The sequence below is a fragment of the Micromesistius poutassou genome (assembly GCF_964030765.1).
Source record: "Micromesistius poutassou genome assembly, chromosome: 11".
Classification (NCBI taxonomy): Eukaryota; Metazoa; Chordata; class Actinopteri; order Gadiformes; family Gadidae; genus Micromesistius; species Micromesistius poutassou.
In genome coordinates, this window is record NC_140281.1 from 8915562 (window position 1) to 8933469 (window position 17908).

At 44.7% G+C, this 17908-nt stretch overlaps 1 protein-coding gene across 2 annotated transcripts in view; it reads right to left on the reverse strand.

Moving 5' to 3' along the window:
• The window catches only part of mllt10 (MLLT10 histone lysine methyltransferase DOT1L cofactor), a 56807-nt gene that overhangs the window by 12389 nt on the left and 26510 nt on the right, over positions 1-17908 (reverse strand). For both annotated transcript variants that reach the window (XM_084475423.1, XM_084475422.1), the window contains exons 6-11: positions 17480-17573; positions 10034-10132; positions 9124-9493; positions 8197-8415; positions 7206-7745; positions 372-532 (exon numbers count right to left, since the gene is read on the reverse strand). In XM_084475423.1, the coding sequence (XP_084331549.1) occupies positions 372-532; positions 7206-7745; positions 8197-8415; positions 9124-9493; positions 10034-10132; positions 17480-17573 (1483 nt within the window). The remainder of the gene's footprint in view (positions 1-371; positions 533-7205; positions 7746-8196; positions 8416-9123; positions 9494-10033; positions 10133-17479; positions 17574-17908) is intronic.

Consider the following 17908-nt stretch of genomic DNA (forward strand, 5'->3'; position numbering starts at 1 on the left):
GGGGAGATTCAATTCAAAAAGAGACCTTCCACAGACCTTGCAGTACACCTGCGGAAGGTATGCGCGCACACACACACACACACACACACACACACACACACACACACACACACACACACACACACACACACACACACACACACACACACACACACACACACACACACACACACACACACACACACACACACAGGTAAAAGCAAAATGGTGCGGCACAATCAGAGGGATTTGGATAGATAGTGTTCTGTGAGTTGGGTGCTTCTGTGGTGCTAAGATACCAACGTTGGTGGTTCATTTGAAATGGAGGCACGTGGCTCCACCCACAAGCAAAACTGAAAATGGAAAGGTGTGTGTGCGTGTTTGTGACTCACGTGTGTTGATGCTGTCGTAGTTAGAGGTGCGTTGGCCATAAAGGGTGAGGGCGGGGCCAGGGAAGGCACAGGCGCCTGTTGCTGGGCCAACTCTGAATTGGCTCCGCACATGGCACCCAGTCCGGTCACCGACGACGACCCATCGGCGATGGAGAACACACCTGAGGGCCAGAGGAATAGGGAAAAGGTCACCCCCCTTGAGGGCCAGAGGAATAGGGAAAAGGTCACCCCCCTGTGCATTAACGGTAACTTATGTACACAATGTGCAATTAAATTTTTCTCTAACTGTGGAATCTAGAATAACTTTTTTTCTTACTACATTTTGCACAAATTATTAAATTGATATGAATATTATTGAAATACAAAAATGTGAAATGATCGGTTATTGTATTGGCATCGGCCATGAGAAGGAGATAAATATCGGTTATTGTTTTTCGGTCTAAACATTTAATATTGTTACATCTCTTATTGTAAAAGACACAAAATGGCACATAACATAGGAATTAGAATTACTGGAAATGCTTCTTATTTCAGTCCTATAAAATTTAGAAAAAGGCAAGTGTGTATATTAAATGTAAAGTATAAGTTTTCAACAGTTTAGATACCAGAGTAAGCAACAAAGTCAGCTCAAGACTTTGGGAACACAATAAAAGGAGAATCAACAGTGATACGAACGTGGCCACTGGTGCTGTGCCCCCATTCTTGCCTTCGGACCGCATTAATTAAACTGTCCCATATTTACAGTTTAACAAACAGCTGTTATAATACAGAGGCTGCCTATGCACCATTCAACATCCCGCCAAGCATTCTACCCAAACACATTTAGCTACACAATTAATTTTCTTTCTCTTCCTTTTCTCCATTGCCCTCTGTCTCTCTTTCTCCCACTCACACACATCCAATCTTTCATCTCCCTCGCTCTCTCCCGGCCTCTCCCCAGACGCCCCCTCCATGTCCCCTTTAACCAGGGATAAGCCCTGCCCCTGTACCCCTTTTGACCCCATGAGGGGAGAGGGTGGAAGGAGGCCCCTCAGCCCCACAAAGGCCTGAATGGCTCAGGGCACTGCACATTCACTGGGGGAACAAGAGCGCTTTGTACCACAGCGATTGGGGAGGGTCGGGGGGGGGGGGAGAGAGAGGGAGAGATAGAGCGAGCGAGCAAGAGAGAGGGAAAAAGAGGGTGGAATAAAGAGGAGAAAGAAGGGGAGATAAAGAGAGATTGAAAGAGGAAGATAAAGAGGAGCGAGGGGGGAGACAGAGATAAAGAGGAGAGAGGGGAGAGAGAGGGACTGATGACTAATATACACTCACAGGTGCCCACACAAACTACACACACTATGTGGGCTGATAAGCATATTGTATCGTAATTGTGAGAGAGCGCTGAGCAGAGCGCTGAGACTGGCGACGGCCGCATGGTGATGTCATGGTTGAGCACGCACGTGCCCATGTTGTCGGTCAGAACTGAAGCCGAACTCAGAGTTAAAGTGGAGGCAAAGACTCTCGCTCAGCCCTGAAGTTTGTAGCAGTAATAGCAATACTAAATTCATACAGGCGGAAGTTTCTGTAAAACTATGTATCACGGTATCGTGTATGCAACCCACCAATATAAAAAACGCCCACAAACTGGAGATGAACCAGAAATGTAACCAGAATGACATGCGCAGTCTGGAAGTCTGGGCCTGTCTTTAGGAGATCAATAGTGTTGATCCCGGGGGATCAGACCTGCCGTGGTGCCCTGACCGCGTCTCCCCTCTCCATCTGGCCTGGCAGCTCTTCCCGTCCAACTCATTAGCTTTTGGAAGGTGTTGAACATGCACCTGCATCTGCCAGCTTTAAAAGTCAACCTGGCCTCCTCCTGGCAAACAGGAATTCTATCATTTTCCTCTCAGGTTCAGTGTAAAATCTATACCGAATTCTATTTTTTTTTTCCCAATGCTAGTAGTAGTAGCACTAAACAATTTTTTTTAAATTAATCTATTAGTCCAAAATCTGCTTTATCTAACAAGCCGCCAAGAAACACTAAACTTTTCTTTATATAATGATCGATTAACCTAATATTTAAATTGAACTGCAACATTCAGCCGCAATTTATTTATTTATTTTTTTAATTTGTCGAAAAATTACTTAAGAGTTTATCGATTATCAGAATTTTCCATTAATCTTCCGGCGGTCGACTTATCTATAAATTGACCAATCATTGCAGCCAAAATGAACAGAAAATGTTATATAAACTATATAGATATAAATAAATATACAAAAAAATATTTTTGCTGCAATTTAGACAAAATGATTGGTGTGCACGTTGCTTTTAGGCTTTGTGTTTAATATCGTTAGAGACTCTGATGAACAACATCTTACAGTCTTAGTTATTAACAAGGATCTGTTGCCTTAGCGACGTCAAAGCTCTTGACAAGTGCTGGTCATGGAGACAAGAGGCACACCACAAAGAGTCGCGGGAAAACTGAAAAAAAAAAAAACTTTCTGTGGCTAGTCTCAAAAGTGACATCACTAAATTGTGCAAAATAACTATTTAAAACATGGCAAATTAATGACAACGTAATCCTCCAGCAGCGCAAAAATACTACACATTTCATTCGGACACTAGATTTACTGAAACCCATGCATTGAATTTTCTTTGTGTAACTTTGGCTTTACCTACTATTCTTCAACCTCCCCCCCCCCCCCCACGCTGTCCTCGTACACACACACCTAACTTTCCTCCCCATGCCAGATTACCTCCCTCCATGGGCTGTCCCACTGTCCCAGCACCACCGCCGTCGCCCACGAGCCTGAGCCTACCCATCTGTGACCCCCAGCATTGTCAAACATTAACCTGGCCCGCATCTAACCCCCTGCTGCTGCCCCCCTCCCACTAGCACCTATCAGTCCCACTATCCATCCATCCGTCCACACTGTGGAGACGGGTGGATGGGATAGGGAGGGGGTGGAGATAAAGACGACAGGAGCCTCCCCATTACTGCCCTGCATTAACCCCTAGCTAAATATTTACAGTTGGGAGGAGAATGTACCATATACACACAGGGGGATGTGCGCGCACATGCATTGCACACACACACACTTAATCAAATTTTTATCACAATGACGATATTAGCTTCCCACGATAAAATGTATGTGATTCTGCGATATTTAAAATGCATGCTCCACAAGAAAAAGAAAATAAAAAAATAAGCATGCCCCGCCCATGCAGTATACGCTCTAGCTCCGCTGCAAAGCAAACCAAGCACTCATTTACACGTGCTGTCTGCGTGAGTCCAGCACAAACTGCACCGCCGACACGGCGCAAAGCCTGAAATCGAGTCTACTGGAGGGAGTCTGGACAAGGCTTAGCCAATTCTTTTAAAGAAAAGAAACAACATTAAAATGTCTGACACAGCAGAAGTCGAAGAGCTCGTCCCTCGTCGCGAATCATCGTCCATTATCTGGAAATATTTCTGATTTAGCGCAAGCAATATTAACCAGCAACAAACAATATGCAAAGAGTGCCGTAGAGTTGTCTCAGTGCCTAAGGCAACACAACTAATTTATTCAGCCACCTGAAAACACAGCACAAAATAGTATGACGAATGCATGAAGGCTAAACGTGTTGCATTGGCTTCTAACGCGAGTTGTCCCACGTCAACTCAGAAGTCTATAAAAGGGAGCCTGTGCAGCAAGACACCGTATTCACCCAGGTCACAAAGACATGCCGAAATCACCAATTCAATCACATTCTATTTGGCCAAAGATATGTGTCCAATAAACACAGTCAGTAATGTGAAGCATAGTCCTGCATTGAATTGTTCTGATTCTGTTGCATTCTGTGATGGCATATTTATTTCAGTAAACTTTTATTTTGGGCACCATTTTATTGAGGTCAAAATCAAGAGATTTATTTAAACTCATCGCATCATATGGGTACAATGAATAAAGTGAATTCATTTTTATTTAACTTCTAGGAGGTCACATAAATAAACACCTTATTTACAAGTCTCTAACAAATCTAACAATTTAAACATTGTAAAATCTGTTGGTGTTATGTAAGCAAAGATTTGTACATTAGTAGGAATGTAGCACAATGGATCACGGATAAAAAGCAGTTAAAGCAGTGTTATGTTTACGTGACCGTTCAATAAAAATATTTGATAAACGAAATAATAATCGTGGTAAATAATCGTGACATCAATATTGATCAAAATAATCGTGATAATCATTTTGGCCATAATCGTGCAGCTATGGTGATGGTCCCTCATTTTGATTAGCACGTAGCAGTACAGTAGACTCCCAAATGACACACACACACACACACACACACACACACACACACACACACACACACACACACACACACACACACACACACACACACACACACACACACACACACACACACACACACACACACACACACACACACACACAGGGGACGGTCCCCGTAACTAAGACAAGGTTAAAACAGGACAAAGAAAGATGCCTGGAAACTACTGCTAGGCAAAACTCTTCATAACAAATTCTGAGCACACTTGAAGCATCAATAGCATTTTTGCAAGTTTTTGTTAATCTATTGATAAAAGATTTTTGAAATTGGATGTTAAAGTTAAAATCTCATTTACCGCGCATGTGTGTATGTGTGCTATGTTTGGAGCATGAGCTATAAATAAGTGATCATTCTACGTTCTAAAGGGTGCGGTATTAAACAAAAATAGATATTTTTTTAAAAAGACGTTCAAACACAAAACAAGTAACATAAGAAGGCAACAATACAATCCTACATTGCAAACACCAAAACTTCCAAAGCCTCATATGAATATGAGTAAGGTAAACACACAGAGGAATAACTAAATACAAAGTCAAGTGCCTGGAGGCCAAGGCACTGGCAGCCTATAGAAACACACGCGACAGCAGACTAATCAAGCATTTGGTTTTCTCTTCGCTTTTCCTTTGATAACATGCAAATCGCTCTGCGTTATTGCAATTTATTCCAAACATTGTGGCCACTTCTCAAACGAATGATACCACAGCACCAGGTTGCTGAGCGGTGTGGGGGACAAGGCTTGGTAAATCACATAGTTAGTCTTGTTGTTGTCAATTGTGTTACTAATGTATACTTTTTACCAGAATTCATTTAAAACTACTCAATTAATGTGCTATGGTGATGGTCCCTCATTTTGATTAGCACGTAGCAGTACAGTAGACTCCCAAATGACACACACACACACACACACACACACACACACACACCATCTGTGCCAAATAGCTCTGGTCATATTTCATTGTCAACATTATCCCTTTCCTCTTCCCTTTGAAACTCATTAGGTGATACATTCATAAATTAACAAATCATTCATTCAGACTACCTAACTTAATACCACATATGTTCCAACCCCCTTCGTCTGGGACCTAAGACGAGGGACGGACTGAAATTCACCGGAAATAAAAAAAACGTAACTCTGACTTGCTCACAATCGAGAATATGTGAGAATTAGGGTTTCAATTATCCGTCAATTACCAGCTATTGGGCGACAAAAAATTTAATTGGCCGGTAAATATAAATCTTAACGGCCATCTTGGACGGTACATTTTTAATTGTTAATTTTGTATTAAGTATCATTAGGGTATCAAATAAAGTAACACAACTTTGCAATACAAAAATGGATAACAATATTAGAAGTTTTCTCTGAGCATACATTGACTGGCAAATTGTCAGTGAAAATGCGTAAGGCTAACTGAATGCATAGTCTACCATTTCCCTCCTGAAACATACAGTCGCGGCAATCAAACAAAGCCCTTCGTTGCCATAGGCTACAGGTGCTTCCACACCTGAGCTGTCTGGTCCGTTCAAATTTAACCCTGGAGTGTTTCCCCCACATAGTATGGTTTGTTTAGGGCGGTGTGAAGACTCATTTGAACTCTGGCACGTGCCAAGTGTTTGTTAACAATGCTGGGTTTGCCTGACAACGTCCAGTGTGAACTGAACCAAATAAAAGTGCAACAAACTATCCACAGACGTCGCTTACAAAATTCTTTAAAACCCCCTCTACTAACGTTAACAATGACGAAAAGACCTGTAAAGAGAAACGCGAAAAATAAATTTGAAATATTTAATATTAAAATATGTATTCTTGCACACACACATATCATTACACAGACGGCATGTGTATTACATATGGCCGTAAAATCGTAAATTTGGCCAGAAGATTTCAATCTTTATCGGTCACATTCTCCAGCCAAAAAAAAGCCGGGGAGAGTATGCAAATTGCGCTTGTTCAGAGACACGTATGGTAACTGGTAAAGGCAGTAATGAGGAGAGAGGAGGTGCAAAGAGACTGGTATTGGCTGTTTGAGGTGGGAGAAGGGAGGAGAAGGAGAAGGAGGAGGGGGCATAATACTACCAGGCCATTTCCATCAGCAGAAGGGAACTCCAAAGCATAAAGACGGTTGCCAAGCAACTGAACACAGATTAGGTGGGGTGGGGGAGCGAAGACAGTGACCACTTCAACATGTGTGCGAATGCGAGCATGTGAGAAACAGAGAGAGAAAGGGAGAGGTATATAAATATTTTTGATTTTCTCTTGCCATGGTCATGAAGCTTCAAAGAACACACTACCTGTTGTGTTTCTGCTTCATTAAACAACATAAAAAGGGCAGAGCTAGCCCGTAAATAGTGACGATTACAAATAAAAAAAATCAGAACCACACATCATTAAAGTGAACATTCAGCCCTTTCCTGCAAAATCAGGTTCATATGTCTTTCCTTCGTAATGGAGGGACACTTTGGATTCAACAGCACCAGAAATGTTGATAAGATGCGTTTGTTTTGTTAACCCCATGTCCTACCTGCACCAGTGGGGGTGGAGCCGGTGTGGCCAGGGAGCGTCCCGTTCCTAAGGAGCGACGGGGACTTCTGGATTCCGGCGCCGACGACCCCCATCATCCTCTCTCCCCCTCCCGCTCCCCCTCCAGCTCCTCCTCCTCCAGCTGAGACCGCTCCTCCCCCGACTCCCACCCCGGTCATCGCCCCCATGCCGGGGCGCCCCGACAACGTGGACGAGGCCGGCGAAGGGGAGGCGACGGCGGCCGAGGACAACGACGAGGAAGAGACGGCGTTGGTCGTCGCGGACACGGGGAGCGTGAGTGACGGCGCCGGCTCCGAAGGCTTGGAGTCGGTGGTGAAGCACGGCCCGAAGCGGTTCCGCCAGTTGCCCTTCTTCTTCTTCTTCACGCTGTCGTCGCAGCCGCTGATGGCACCCGCCAGGCCCAGCCCGACGCTGGACGTGGACGGCTGGGCCCGCTTGAAGCCCACCCCACTGCTCAGGCTCACCGTGTCGGGCGGACTTGTCAGACTCGTGTGCGAGTTCTCGTACAGCTTGCCGCCCACTGCCAGCAGAGGGAAAAACAATTAGAATGTTTTCTTGCGAGCGATGGCTGCCAGCACACGCCGGCCAATTAGTGTGAAAACATAAAACGAAAACTTGCCAGCCTTGCTGGCAGAGTTACGGCACGGATTCACAGCTCAAACATGTAACCGTTGCACTATGTGGAGTCAGTAAATACTTTATCAGGATACCATCTGTTTTTTTTTTAACTAAATGACAACAGATTCTAAACTTCTCGTTAGTTAAATGGGAGAAGTCTGCAGAGGCCAATTTTCCTATTAGATGCAAGCATTGGTTTATTATGTAATTGGCGTTTATTGGATGGTTTCAAAAAGATTCACTGTCCTTCAAAATCGGATTAAACAAATAATGGATGAGTAAACAATACAAGCATTCGAAACAAACGGAAGAACACTTGATTGAATCACGTGAGTGAGTGCGTTCACAAGTACCTCCTGATGCTACCGTGGCTGACATCATGGACCCAAACAGCGTGGTGGATCCATCAGAGGCTCCGCCTTCAGAGGCCGTCTTCACCAGACAGCTGCTGAACGAGGGCGGGGAGGAGAAGGTAGTCCCACCGCCAGGCCGCAGCGATGAATCAGAAAACCCCAGGAAGTCAGAGGACGACGGAGCAGAGGACGTCTTACTCGCGCTGGTCAGTAGAAGGCCTGGGGGGTGGGGGAGGGAGAGAGAGAGGAAAAGAGCCTTTAGTCAGTAGCACACATGGGGGAGAAAGGCTAAGAGCCAGTGGTAATGGGGATAGGGAAGGTGGAAAGGACAATTATGTTGATAAGGAATAATATGAATGAATAATTTACAGTATTTTTTTGATTATTGGGAAATTAATAAATTCTGTCTTTTACTAAAGAATCAGCTGGGACTTGAGAGTGAAACGGTGTGGGAGAGGGAGAGAAGGAAAGTTGTAGGACAACAGGGCAAGTCCACTTGGGCTCCTGGTGGAAATGTTTTTATGCCAGCCCCCCCTTTTCCATTACCATGGGAGCAGAATGGACAGATAACAAAAATAACCAGTTAATCACCCTCTCCCCATCTGCTCTGCCATCAGCCTTCTATCATTCCTGTGACAGGGGCCATGCACCGTGAGCACACATAAGCTCCCATACACAGAAACATAAACATGCACGCGCACACACACTACTGATAACAGCAGTCACAGGAGCTCTTACTACCCTCTATCCTTTTGTGTGCGTGTGAATGATAGTGAATCAGGGCTAAACCTAAACAAGGCTCTAGATTACAGGAGCCGACGAGTCTGTGTCTGCTGTCTGCTCTGTGCATACACGTCAAACAATTCAAACACACCCCATAAACAAGTAAAATAGGTCCAGGGAAAACTTGAGAATAAAAGTGATCACCCTGATGAAACGGTCCAGTGGAGGCAGTGGCCGAGGTGGAGGAGGTTGCCATGGTGACCACGGCGGAGGGCAGCGGTTTCCCTGAGGACGTGAGGGACTTGCGGCCCCCCCTCTGTCCGACGACATGGCCACCGGCGAGGGCACCGGGGCCGGTCCCGACAATGTTGCTCTTCTTGATCTTGGGGTCGGGTCCCATCTTCCCGCCGTCCGCCACCGAGCCGTCCTTGGCGGCGCCGGGACCGGCGTGGGCCAACGGCACTTCCTGGAAGTTGGCGGTGGTGAAGCGTGCGCCGCTATCGTCCAACCGCTTCTGCGAGGGGGCGGGCAGAGAGGCCACGCCGCCGCCTGAAGCGCTGCTGCAGGTGTAGCCCTGCAATAAGAGGTTCGACGTTGGTTAAGTTTTATTATTATTCATTTGAAAAGGATGGCGTAAAAGTTGAAGGGAGTAACCCGTGGGATGTGTGGAGATTGAAGCTTGGCAGTGAATTTTAAAAACGTAATAATAATAATATTGGCATAATTTAAATAATATTTGCTTAGTTCTGGACACTTAAAATTGTCTTATAGTTCAGTAATAAAAAAAAATAAAGAAACAGTGGATATCAAGTAGTGATAAAAAACAAAAAACAACAGGCCGGACATTGGAGCCACTAGAAACGGTAAGGAACAGGAGCGCAGCAGGTAAGAGACAAGTGGAAAAGCGGGTTTAAACTGAGTAGGTTCATTTGTTCAGATGGGTTTTGATGACAGATCTAAAAGCAGGGACAGAGTCTGAGCAGTGGATGTGGGGAGGGAGAGTTCCAGAGCCTTCGTGCCGAGCAGCGCAACACCCTGGCACCCATGGGTGAGAATAGACAGAGAATAAAGGAACAGAACATACAGGGATGGGGAGGGGGAGCATAGCGCTTACCTTGTCGGGGACCATGGTGTTTGGGAGGATGAGGGAGGGAGACATGTCTAGTGGGGTCTTCTTGTGTTTGGGCTTGTGCCTGTCCCTCTCTTTGTGTTTCTAGCGAGGACAGAGACGACAAACAGACCAGTTGGTGAGGGGGCTGAACGAAGAGGAGGACGGGGTAGAAAACAGATAGGAGGCTGATATCCGACACTCTGTGTTCCGTGTGTACCGGCCGTTTCCAAAAAAAAGGTGAAGTATATACCGACAGACGTGACAGTGACAGAAAAGATCTGGACCAACTGATGCCAAATACAAGACGTTTCCCTAACCACGATCAGAGCGAGTTGAGAGACGAGAAAGGAGAGAGGAGAGAGAAAGAGGGCTTCATCTTTTGAAAGGCATAGTCAGTCATGGATGGCTGGAGGACGTTTTTTTTTTTTGCACCAACAGAAAGATTGAGAAATCGTGGAATAAACACACACACATCGACTGAGACTAAGGAGGAGGAGAGGAGGAGTCCCTAGGTGTTATAGTTTAAGAGCTGCGTGTGTTCCATGTGCCCCGCAAAGTAGCGCACTGGTTCTCATCTCGTGCTCCAATCGGAGCTGCACTCTCAGACACCATGAAAGCTCAATTTACACCCTTCGCTTACACATTCGCCGGCTCCACCCTCCTCTCGCACCCCTGGAGGGCCCGCGGGGTGCCAGCAAATTTACACCTCCTGTGCGCACGCTCCAAGCCCCGCCACCTATCTGTGCATGCACACACACAGACACGTGTTGGAACAAACGCATGTACCAGCACTTTTCTGCTAAATTGAGCCCCTCTTTTCTCTAGCACACACACACACACCAAAAAATATGCAGTGATCTTCAGAGACAACATGGGACTCAACATGCTCCTTATGCTCAGCGCCAGGATAACTCTTAAACAGTTGTGTGAGCCTCCCCTCGGGGCCAGAGTGATTGGATAGGGGGATGGGGGTGACAGTTTAGCCAGGCTTCCGGGACAGGGAGCAGTTAGCAGTGATTGCCAGCCAGATGAAGAATGGAAAGCTCTGCTAAAACAGTCCACGTGGGTTTTCAGACAAACCTCTTGGGCAAGGGGAGGTGCGCGCACGCGCGTGTGTGCTTACAATGTAAAGGAAGGGTGAATTAAAAACCTGAGTTTGTACTTCGTGAATCGTCTCAAGTGAGGAGTTCAGATACAACGAGACAGGAAGGGGAGAGAGAGAGAGAGAGAAAATGCCATGGGATTCCCTTGTTGTTTTTCATTAACATTCCAGAGGGAGGTGTTGATGGCCAGAGGCTTGTAGACGAGAGGGTCAGATATCTCCACACATACACTGAATCCTTCTGGACATAGAAGCATGGGCGTGGGAAATGCTAAGACACACACACCCACCTGCATGCATGCATGCATGCATGCACGGACAACACACACACACACACCTTATCAATCAGGTCAATTGATTTAGCTGACAATGACTTTTAACATGTCCTCGCCTATTTAGAGCCCGATCATTTGACATGTCCAAGTTCTCCTTTTGACTGCGTGGGGGTGCATGGGAGAGGCAGGGTGGGGGATGGGGTACAGATCCATTTATCAGAAAATTTCCCCGAACAATAACCATGACCACACAGGGCCATCTTCTTGGCCTCTGAAAAGGGAGGGAGAAATTCCAGTGTCCAATTAACAGCTTTAACTGTCAACCGCAGTCTTAACATGACGGCAAAATATGTTTAATCGAATAATAAAACCAGACTCAATTTTTCTCTCCAAATGCACCGTATTGATGACTTAAAACTCTGTGGCCCCCATAGAAAAAAATCAGTTGATGAATAAAAGTAAATAAATCCTTTCTACATAATATATCCGACATGTTCAACGTTGACATGAACACAAAATCACCAACTTATGAAGCGGGTTCAACATTGGCAAAATAAATTTAACCTAAAGAATGTCCTTCTCATACAGAAACCTAGTCTAGGTACTCCCCCTGTGGGCACAGGAGGTGGAATGGGGCCTTACAACAGATGGACCGGGTGGGTCCAGGGGGGGAGGTGTCTGTTGGGGGTTTAGAGGTAACAGAGGAACAGGAAGAAACAGGGAAAATAATCCACCCTTCCTTGACAGGAATTCCCCTCCATAGTTTCCTGTGTGTGTGTGTGTGTGTGTGTGTGTGTGTGTGTGTGTGTGTGTGTGTGTGTGTGTGTGTGTGTGTGTGTGTGTGTGTGTGTGTGTGTGTGTGTGTGTAATCTTTTAGACCTCGTTGTAATTCGACTGCAGGGTCTAACATGCGGTATACATCTAATCGACAAAACCTGCTACACACACATCTGAGCCAGCTGACCTCTGACCATAGAATGTATACGTGTGTGGCCTCCCTTGCTAATGCAAATCAGGCTTTGGAAAGGCCTGGGCAGTTTAAGTGAACCCCATAAGCCATCATGCTGAAACTGCCATTGGAAGACAAAAGATTCTCAACAAGCAATTATCTTTTTAAAGGCGTTTTGCACATGGCCAAAATTAAGACACATTTACAAAAAATGGTTTAACAGGAGGAGCAATCTCACCAACAGAGAAAATAGCACAGCATTCAATAAATTGGTAGATTTCAATGGAGCAATTATTGCACCAAACAATTAGGTAGAGAGAAACAACTGGGTAGAGAGAGTGACTCGTTCTGATGTCCATTACGATGCATGGCCAGTACACAGACCCTGCTCAGGGAATCCTCTATGAATGCAACCATTCAATGCCCATGTTCATATAATGTTTCAGGTTGGTTAAACTGTACAAAGGCCAACGTATGAGCCATAAAAGGCTTATAATATAAGGGATTATAATATTACAGCGGTATCACAACATCCCCTGAAACGTCATCCCATAAAGATAACTTTTGATCTTATTATGATAATAAATATACAATAGGACTGACCTAACTGTCGCTCGGCTGGACAGCCGAAACAAAAATGACAACTGTTAAGTGCATTAGTACACATGATGATGATTATAATGACAATATATATATATATATATATATATATTCAATATATATGAAACCTATAAAAAAGTAAGATTGATGGCAGTTACAATGCTACCACTTGGTCCATTTCGCATTATATAATTATGACAATGACGAACACATGCACAGGCACACGCTTGAATCACACAAACATAAACATTAGACTTCCTTCCGTTTCATTTTTTAAATCACGTAAAGTTGAAATTCAAATGTTAGCATAACACTTAAAACTACATTGACCCGACGTGATACACAAACAAACACATACACACAACAACACAAGCACACGTCAACAGACCACAGCATGCCAGCATTCGTCACATGATAGCACACAATTTGTTTTTAGGGCCTTTTCTAATTACTCGTAATGGGAGAATCCAACAATTGTGTCACATCTGGCTGGTGATCTGTACCCTTCAAGCGAGCAAGAATGGATGCATTGTGAGAGGGCCGCCCGAACCGGGGCATGGCCAGAGGGGAGCGGGGATGGAGAGTCAAGGGTGAGGCGGAGGATGGGTGGAGGGGGTGGTCGGGAATCAGATGACGAGGGAAAAGAAAACCATACACTGTCAATAACAGCCCACACTGTGACAGGGATTAGGCCCGATACACGTGTTTAGATTACAGCGGTATATCAACCGAGTATACCCAATTAAAGTGCATTACATTTTCTTAAACCCCTACCACCCAATAAAGGCGAGCTGAGGTCGGAGTTGAAAGAAGATGGGAGTTTTCGACTTGTGATGCACTACATGTTTGAAATGAGAAATGCGCCGGCCCTAATTCAATTGCACACTATTCTGCTTTGTCGTAGCGTGGCCTTCAGAGACACGGCTGTGAAATAGGTGGAACAGATGAGTCGGTGGCTCGTGTGAATTCTGATTCTACGATGCCTGTGCTTACATGTTTTGCTAACTGCCATGACTGATTACTTCGCTAATACACCATTCATTACAGCCGGCAGCACAGTGGTGTTGTCTGCAGGTGGGCCTGTGGTCGTATCGCTTATTTAAAAACCCACGGCAAATTAGACTGAATCTAGGTCTATACGCATCAGCCGTTACAAAATCAAGCCTTTGTTTGTCCAAATTGGCTAGTTCTATTGGTTAACTGTCAGGATGTGGAATCTTGGGATGTATATTGTTGTGAATATGACCCAACCCCATCCATTTAAACTGACAATTTTCTACCAATTCATATTTTAATGTATTATTTTCTTTTTTGTTGTCTTTACAGAGTAGTATAGGCCAGCATTAAGTTTACCGTTTAAGTTTTTCCATCAAGTTCTATGCATGAATCTCAAATCTCATCTCAACTTAAATTTAGGGCTGATTAACCTTTGAAGAGTGCTGGGATCTTGCCATACCACGATCTTGCCCTGTGTCCCTCTTCAGTGTGAGCATGCTATCGCTGAGGGCATATGGTTGCTGATTGGTGGGAGGCAGAGAAAGAGAGGGTGGGTGGTGGTGGTGGGGTAAGGTCTGAGGGCTTACCTTGTTGTCCTGGTCTGAGGCTCTATCCATACACTGAGGGGAAGAGTCACTTAAGCTTTGAGACCTACTACCACGGCCCCTGCTCCTTCGCTAAAAAGCAAAGAGGAACTCTGAGTTACTGGATGAAGTCCAGAGAAATGAGCGAAGTATGAGCTATTCAATTAAGAGAATAACAATTTAAATACAAATAAAAGAAGAGGGAACTGAGGGAACTGAAATAAACCAACTGAAGTCAAGGATTCAAAGACAGCCACAAATAGACAGTTTCATTCAAGATCTTACAAACCATATACAAATGTTGAAGGTCAGTCGTCTTTGCTATGTCATATGAATATAGAAAGACTGTTCAATATACCTTTGATGCTGACAGAACACTAGAAGTCCTTTCAATTTAGTTAAAGTTGCATTAAAAAAGAAAAGTTGAAATCAGAACAACAACAAAGAAAACAAATAAATGCATCTTTCCTGTAGTCTTTTGGCCATTTATTAGAAACTGCTTGGCTAATTTAAAAGCTGTGCAGCGTATGAAGAGGCACCCATGGAGACTTTGAAGGGCCCTGGCCATCGATCTCTGGGCCTTAGCTTGCTCACTTACAACAAAAGAGACTGTGCATAGTCTGTTACTATGGCGACGCAGAGCCGAGAGGTTTCGTCCTGTTGTACTCCCAGGATTGCAGTCACTCAGACCCTCCTATAAAGTGCTCATGTCTGACCACTGGCAGTGGTAGCAGGGGGGTGGGGTGGGGGTTCTGTGCATTAACGTGTAGTAGCTCTGGCATGTTTCGTTCAGCTCATACCTGTGACTGGGTGCTTGCAATTGGCAGTGCACACAATCCGCCAGTCAAACAGTAGACCTTCACATGAAAATACTTTATCTAGTGATACTTAAATCCTAATCCTATCCTCCTTCATTGGGGTTTTAATTGCAAGTCTACAACTGCTGGCGAAGAGCCATGTATCAGCTGCTGGCTAATTAGGTTGACTTTGTTGACTTTTTAACACAAACGGGAAAACAAAGATGCCAATCAAGACCACATAAGAAAAAGGTAAGACCAAGATGGCCGTAAAACTAAACAGGTCACATTCTGCCAGTGTGACCTGATTCCAAACTATAACGTTATTGTAGTACTTTTAAAATAGAAAAGCCAAAAGCTAGTGATGATGAAATGCCTCGCCCTGGCACAGCAGCAGACCCTCTCTGGGGGAGTCTGTTATGCAGACTAAACAAGGAGAATCCAGTTCTGGAATTAGATTTGGCTAAGCAGCAGGTCCAGTCAAATACCACATGTTGTTAACATGGCATGAACATCCATCACGCGGTATCTTATGAAAACCACTCTGCTAACAACATTGCTTTCGTTGTCATCGATTCCCTCTTATACATTCCTGTCATCCATACAATCCCGGCTTAATGACATTATGCCCCGATGTCCAAAGCCATTCAAACGAGATCAATATGCCAGCGGGAGTCTCCCTGCATTTGTTAACATTGCAAAATGTCATCTGACTCTGCTGTGCGTGTGGACATTTTATTGCTGCAAAGCCTACCATCTCTTCCCCGCCCCTACCACCTCGAACAGATCTAATGTTGCAATCACGCCCCGCATTTTGTATTTCCCACTGGCCCCCCACCGGATACCTCACTCCTCTGTGTGGTTTTGCGTGTCTGTGTGTGAGAATTTGTGTTTATATGCGCGTGTGTACATGTGCATATGTGTGTGTATGTGTGTGCATGCGTAGGTATATGTGTGTGCATACGTGGGTCCATGTGTGCGTGTGTGGGTAGGCGACAAGGGGTCTAAGGAGCATGTTTGCATTACAGCACATGGATAGCCCATTTTCATTAGTTCTGTTTGTATGTATATGCCACTCCCTCAAATGTTACTTTGATAGCCCATTCTCTATGCATTTTCTATGCTATTTAGCTTAAAGCATGTGGTTAATTTTATCTTAAACTAAAATTGTATATGATGTTAGGAGAAGGAGAGTTTAGGGTTTATATGCCCTGGTTCATGGACAGTGTTGATCAGTAGGGCAACTCAACCCGAGTACTGACTACTGGGAGATGGAAAAGATCAGGCAACAAATGAAGGAATGACGGGCTGGCAAGGGGACAAATGGAGAGAGGGGAAGAACCGATCTGGAAGGAGAACTGGAAGTATGTATAAAAACAAATAGGGATATGGGAAGGGGAATGAAGGATTGCTGTAAAAGACGGATTGATTGATTGAACCAAAGCACAACGGAGGTGGAGAAAAGAAAGAAGACCGATGGACACTGGGACAGCAGGAGGGATGGATGGATGTGCAGCCCAAAACAAAGTGGGTTCACAGGTGGGCTGGTGCAGGATGAACAACAACTTTATGGTAGGAAAACCGAGAGGGGTTATCACGACTAACCGGCATCACGTGCTTCCAGTGCCAGCGAATGTGTTTCAGGCCTTCTAATGCTCTAAACATCGGGTCTGAAAACCTATGATTATTTTCTTTTGCCGATGCCATAAAAAGTTGGGCATTGCTACTTAATAAGTGCCTCAAATAATTAATAAATTAACAACCGTAATCGTTACGGTTCTGAAAAATGGACTAATTGATGAATGGCTCCAAGGCTACAGCGGGTTTTCAATATCATGTGGAGGCTGCCAACATCCCTCAGCTCACTACAGTCAGTAAAAGGCCATAGAACATGGATTTTGCTGCTAAAAAAAAATAAGATTTTCTTTTAAGCAATGAGAACAAAGGTCATCAATGGAGAAAAATCTAATTAAATACAAAATATATCACGGCAGCTCTTGCCATGTTTAGGTAACGATCGATGAGGATTGGTATACATCATTCAACTAAAAACGTGTACCCTCTTCAGTCATTGTAGACTTTACTGCCAACGCTTTTGTCATACAAATGTCTCTCATGTTATTTGCAGAATGACAGCAACACTTACCAGTTTGCTGTGGTGGTATTTGCAGTATCCGCAGTACTTGACGTTGTCAGCGTCTGATCCCTGTTCCTCGCACAACAACCCAGCGAACTGAGCACTGCAGAGCAGATGAAGAGAACAGAGGTTAAAGGGAAGTCTGAACTGTCAGGGCGTACGGCATATTTCTACCACCAAATCACATTACGATGACAGAAATTCCACGCATCGACGTGGCTCGGGGCTAGACATAACATGCGCTGCTATTCATAGCCTGCAGAATCAGAAGCTCAAGTCAAAGAGCCAAACGTAAAAAAAAAATAATTAAAAAAAAGACTTGTGTATAACAAACGCCCCTGATTGAAGCGGCCCTCCAAAGACACATGACAGACACAAGATGAATAAAACATCCCTTGTTTGACCGGGCTCGTGAGCAGAGGGCCACGAGAAACTCTG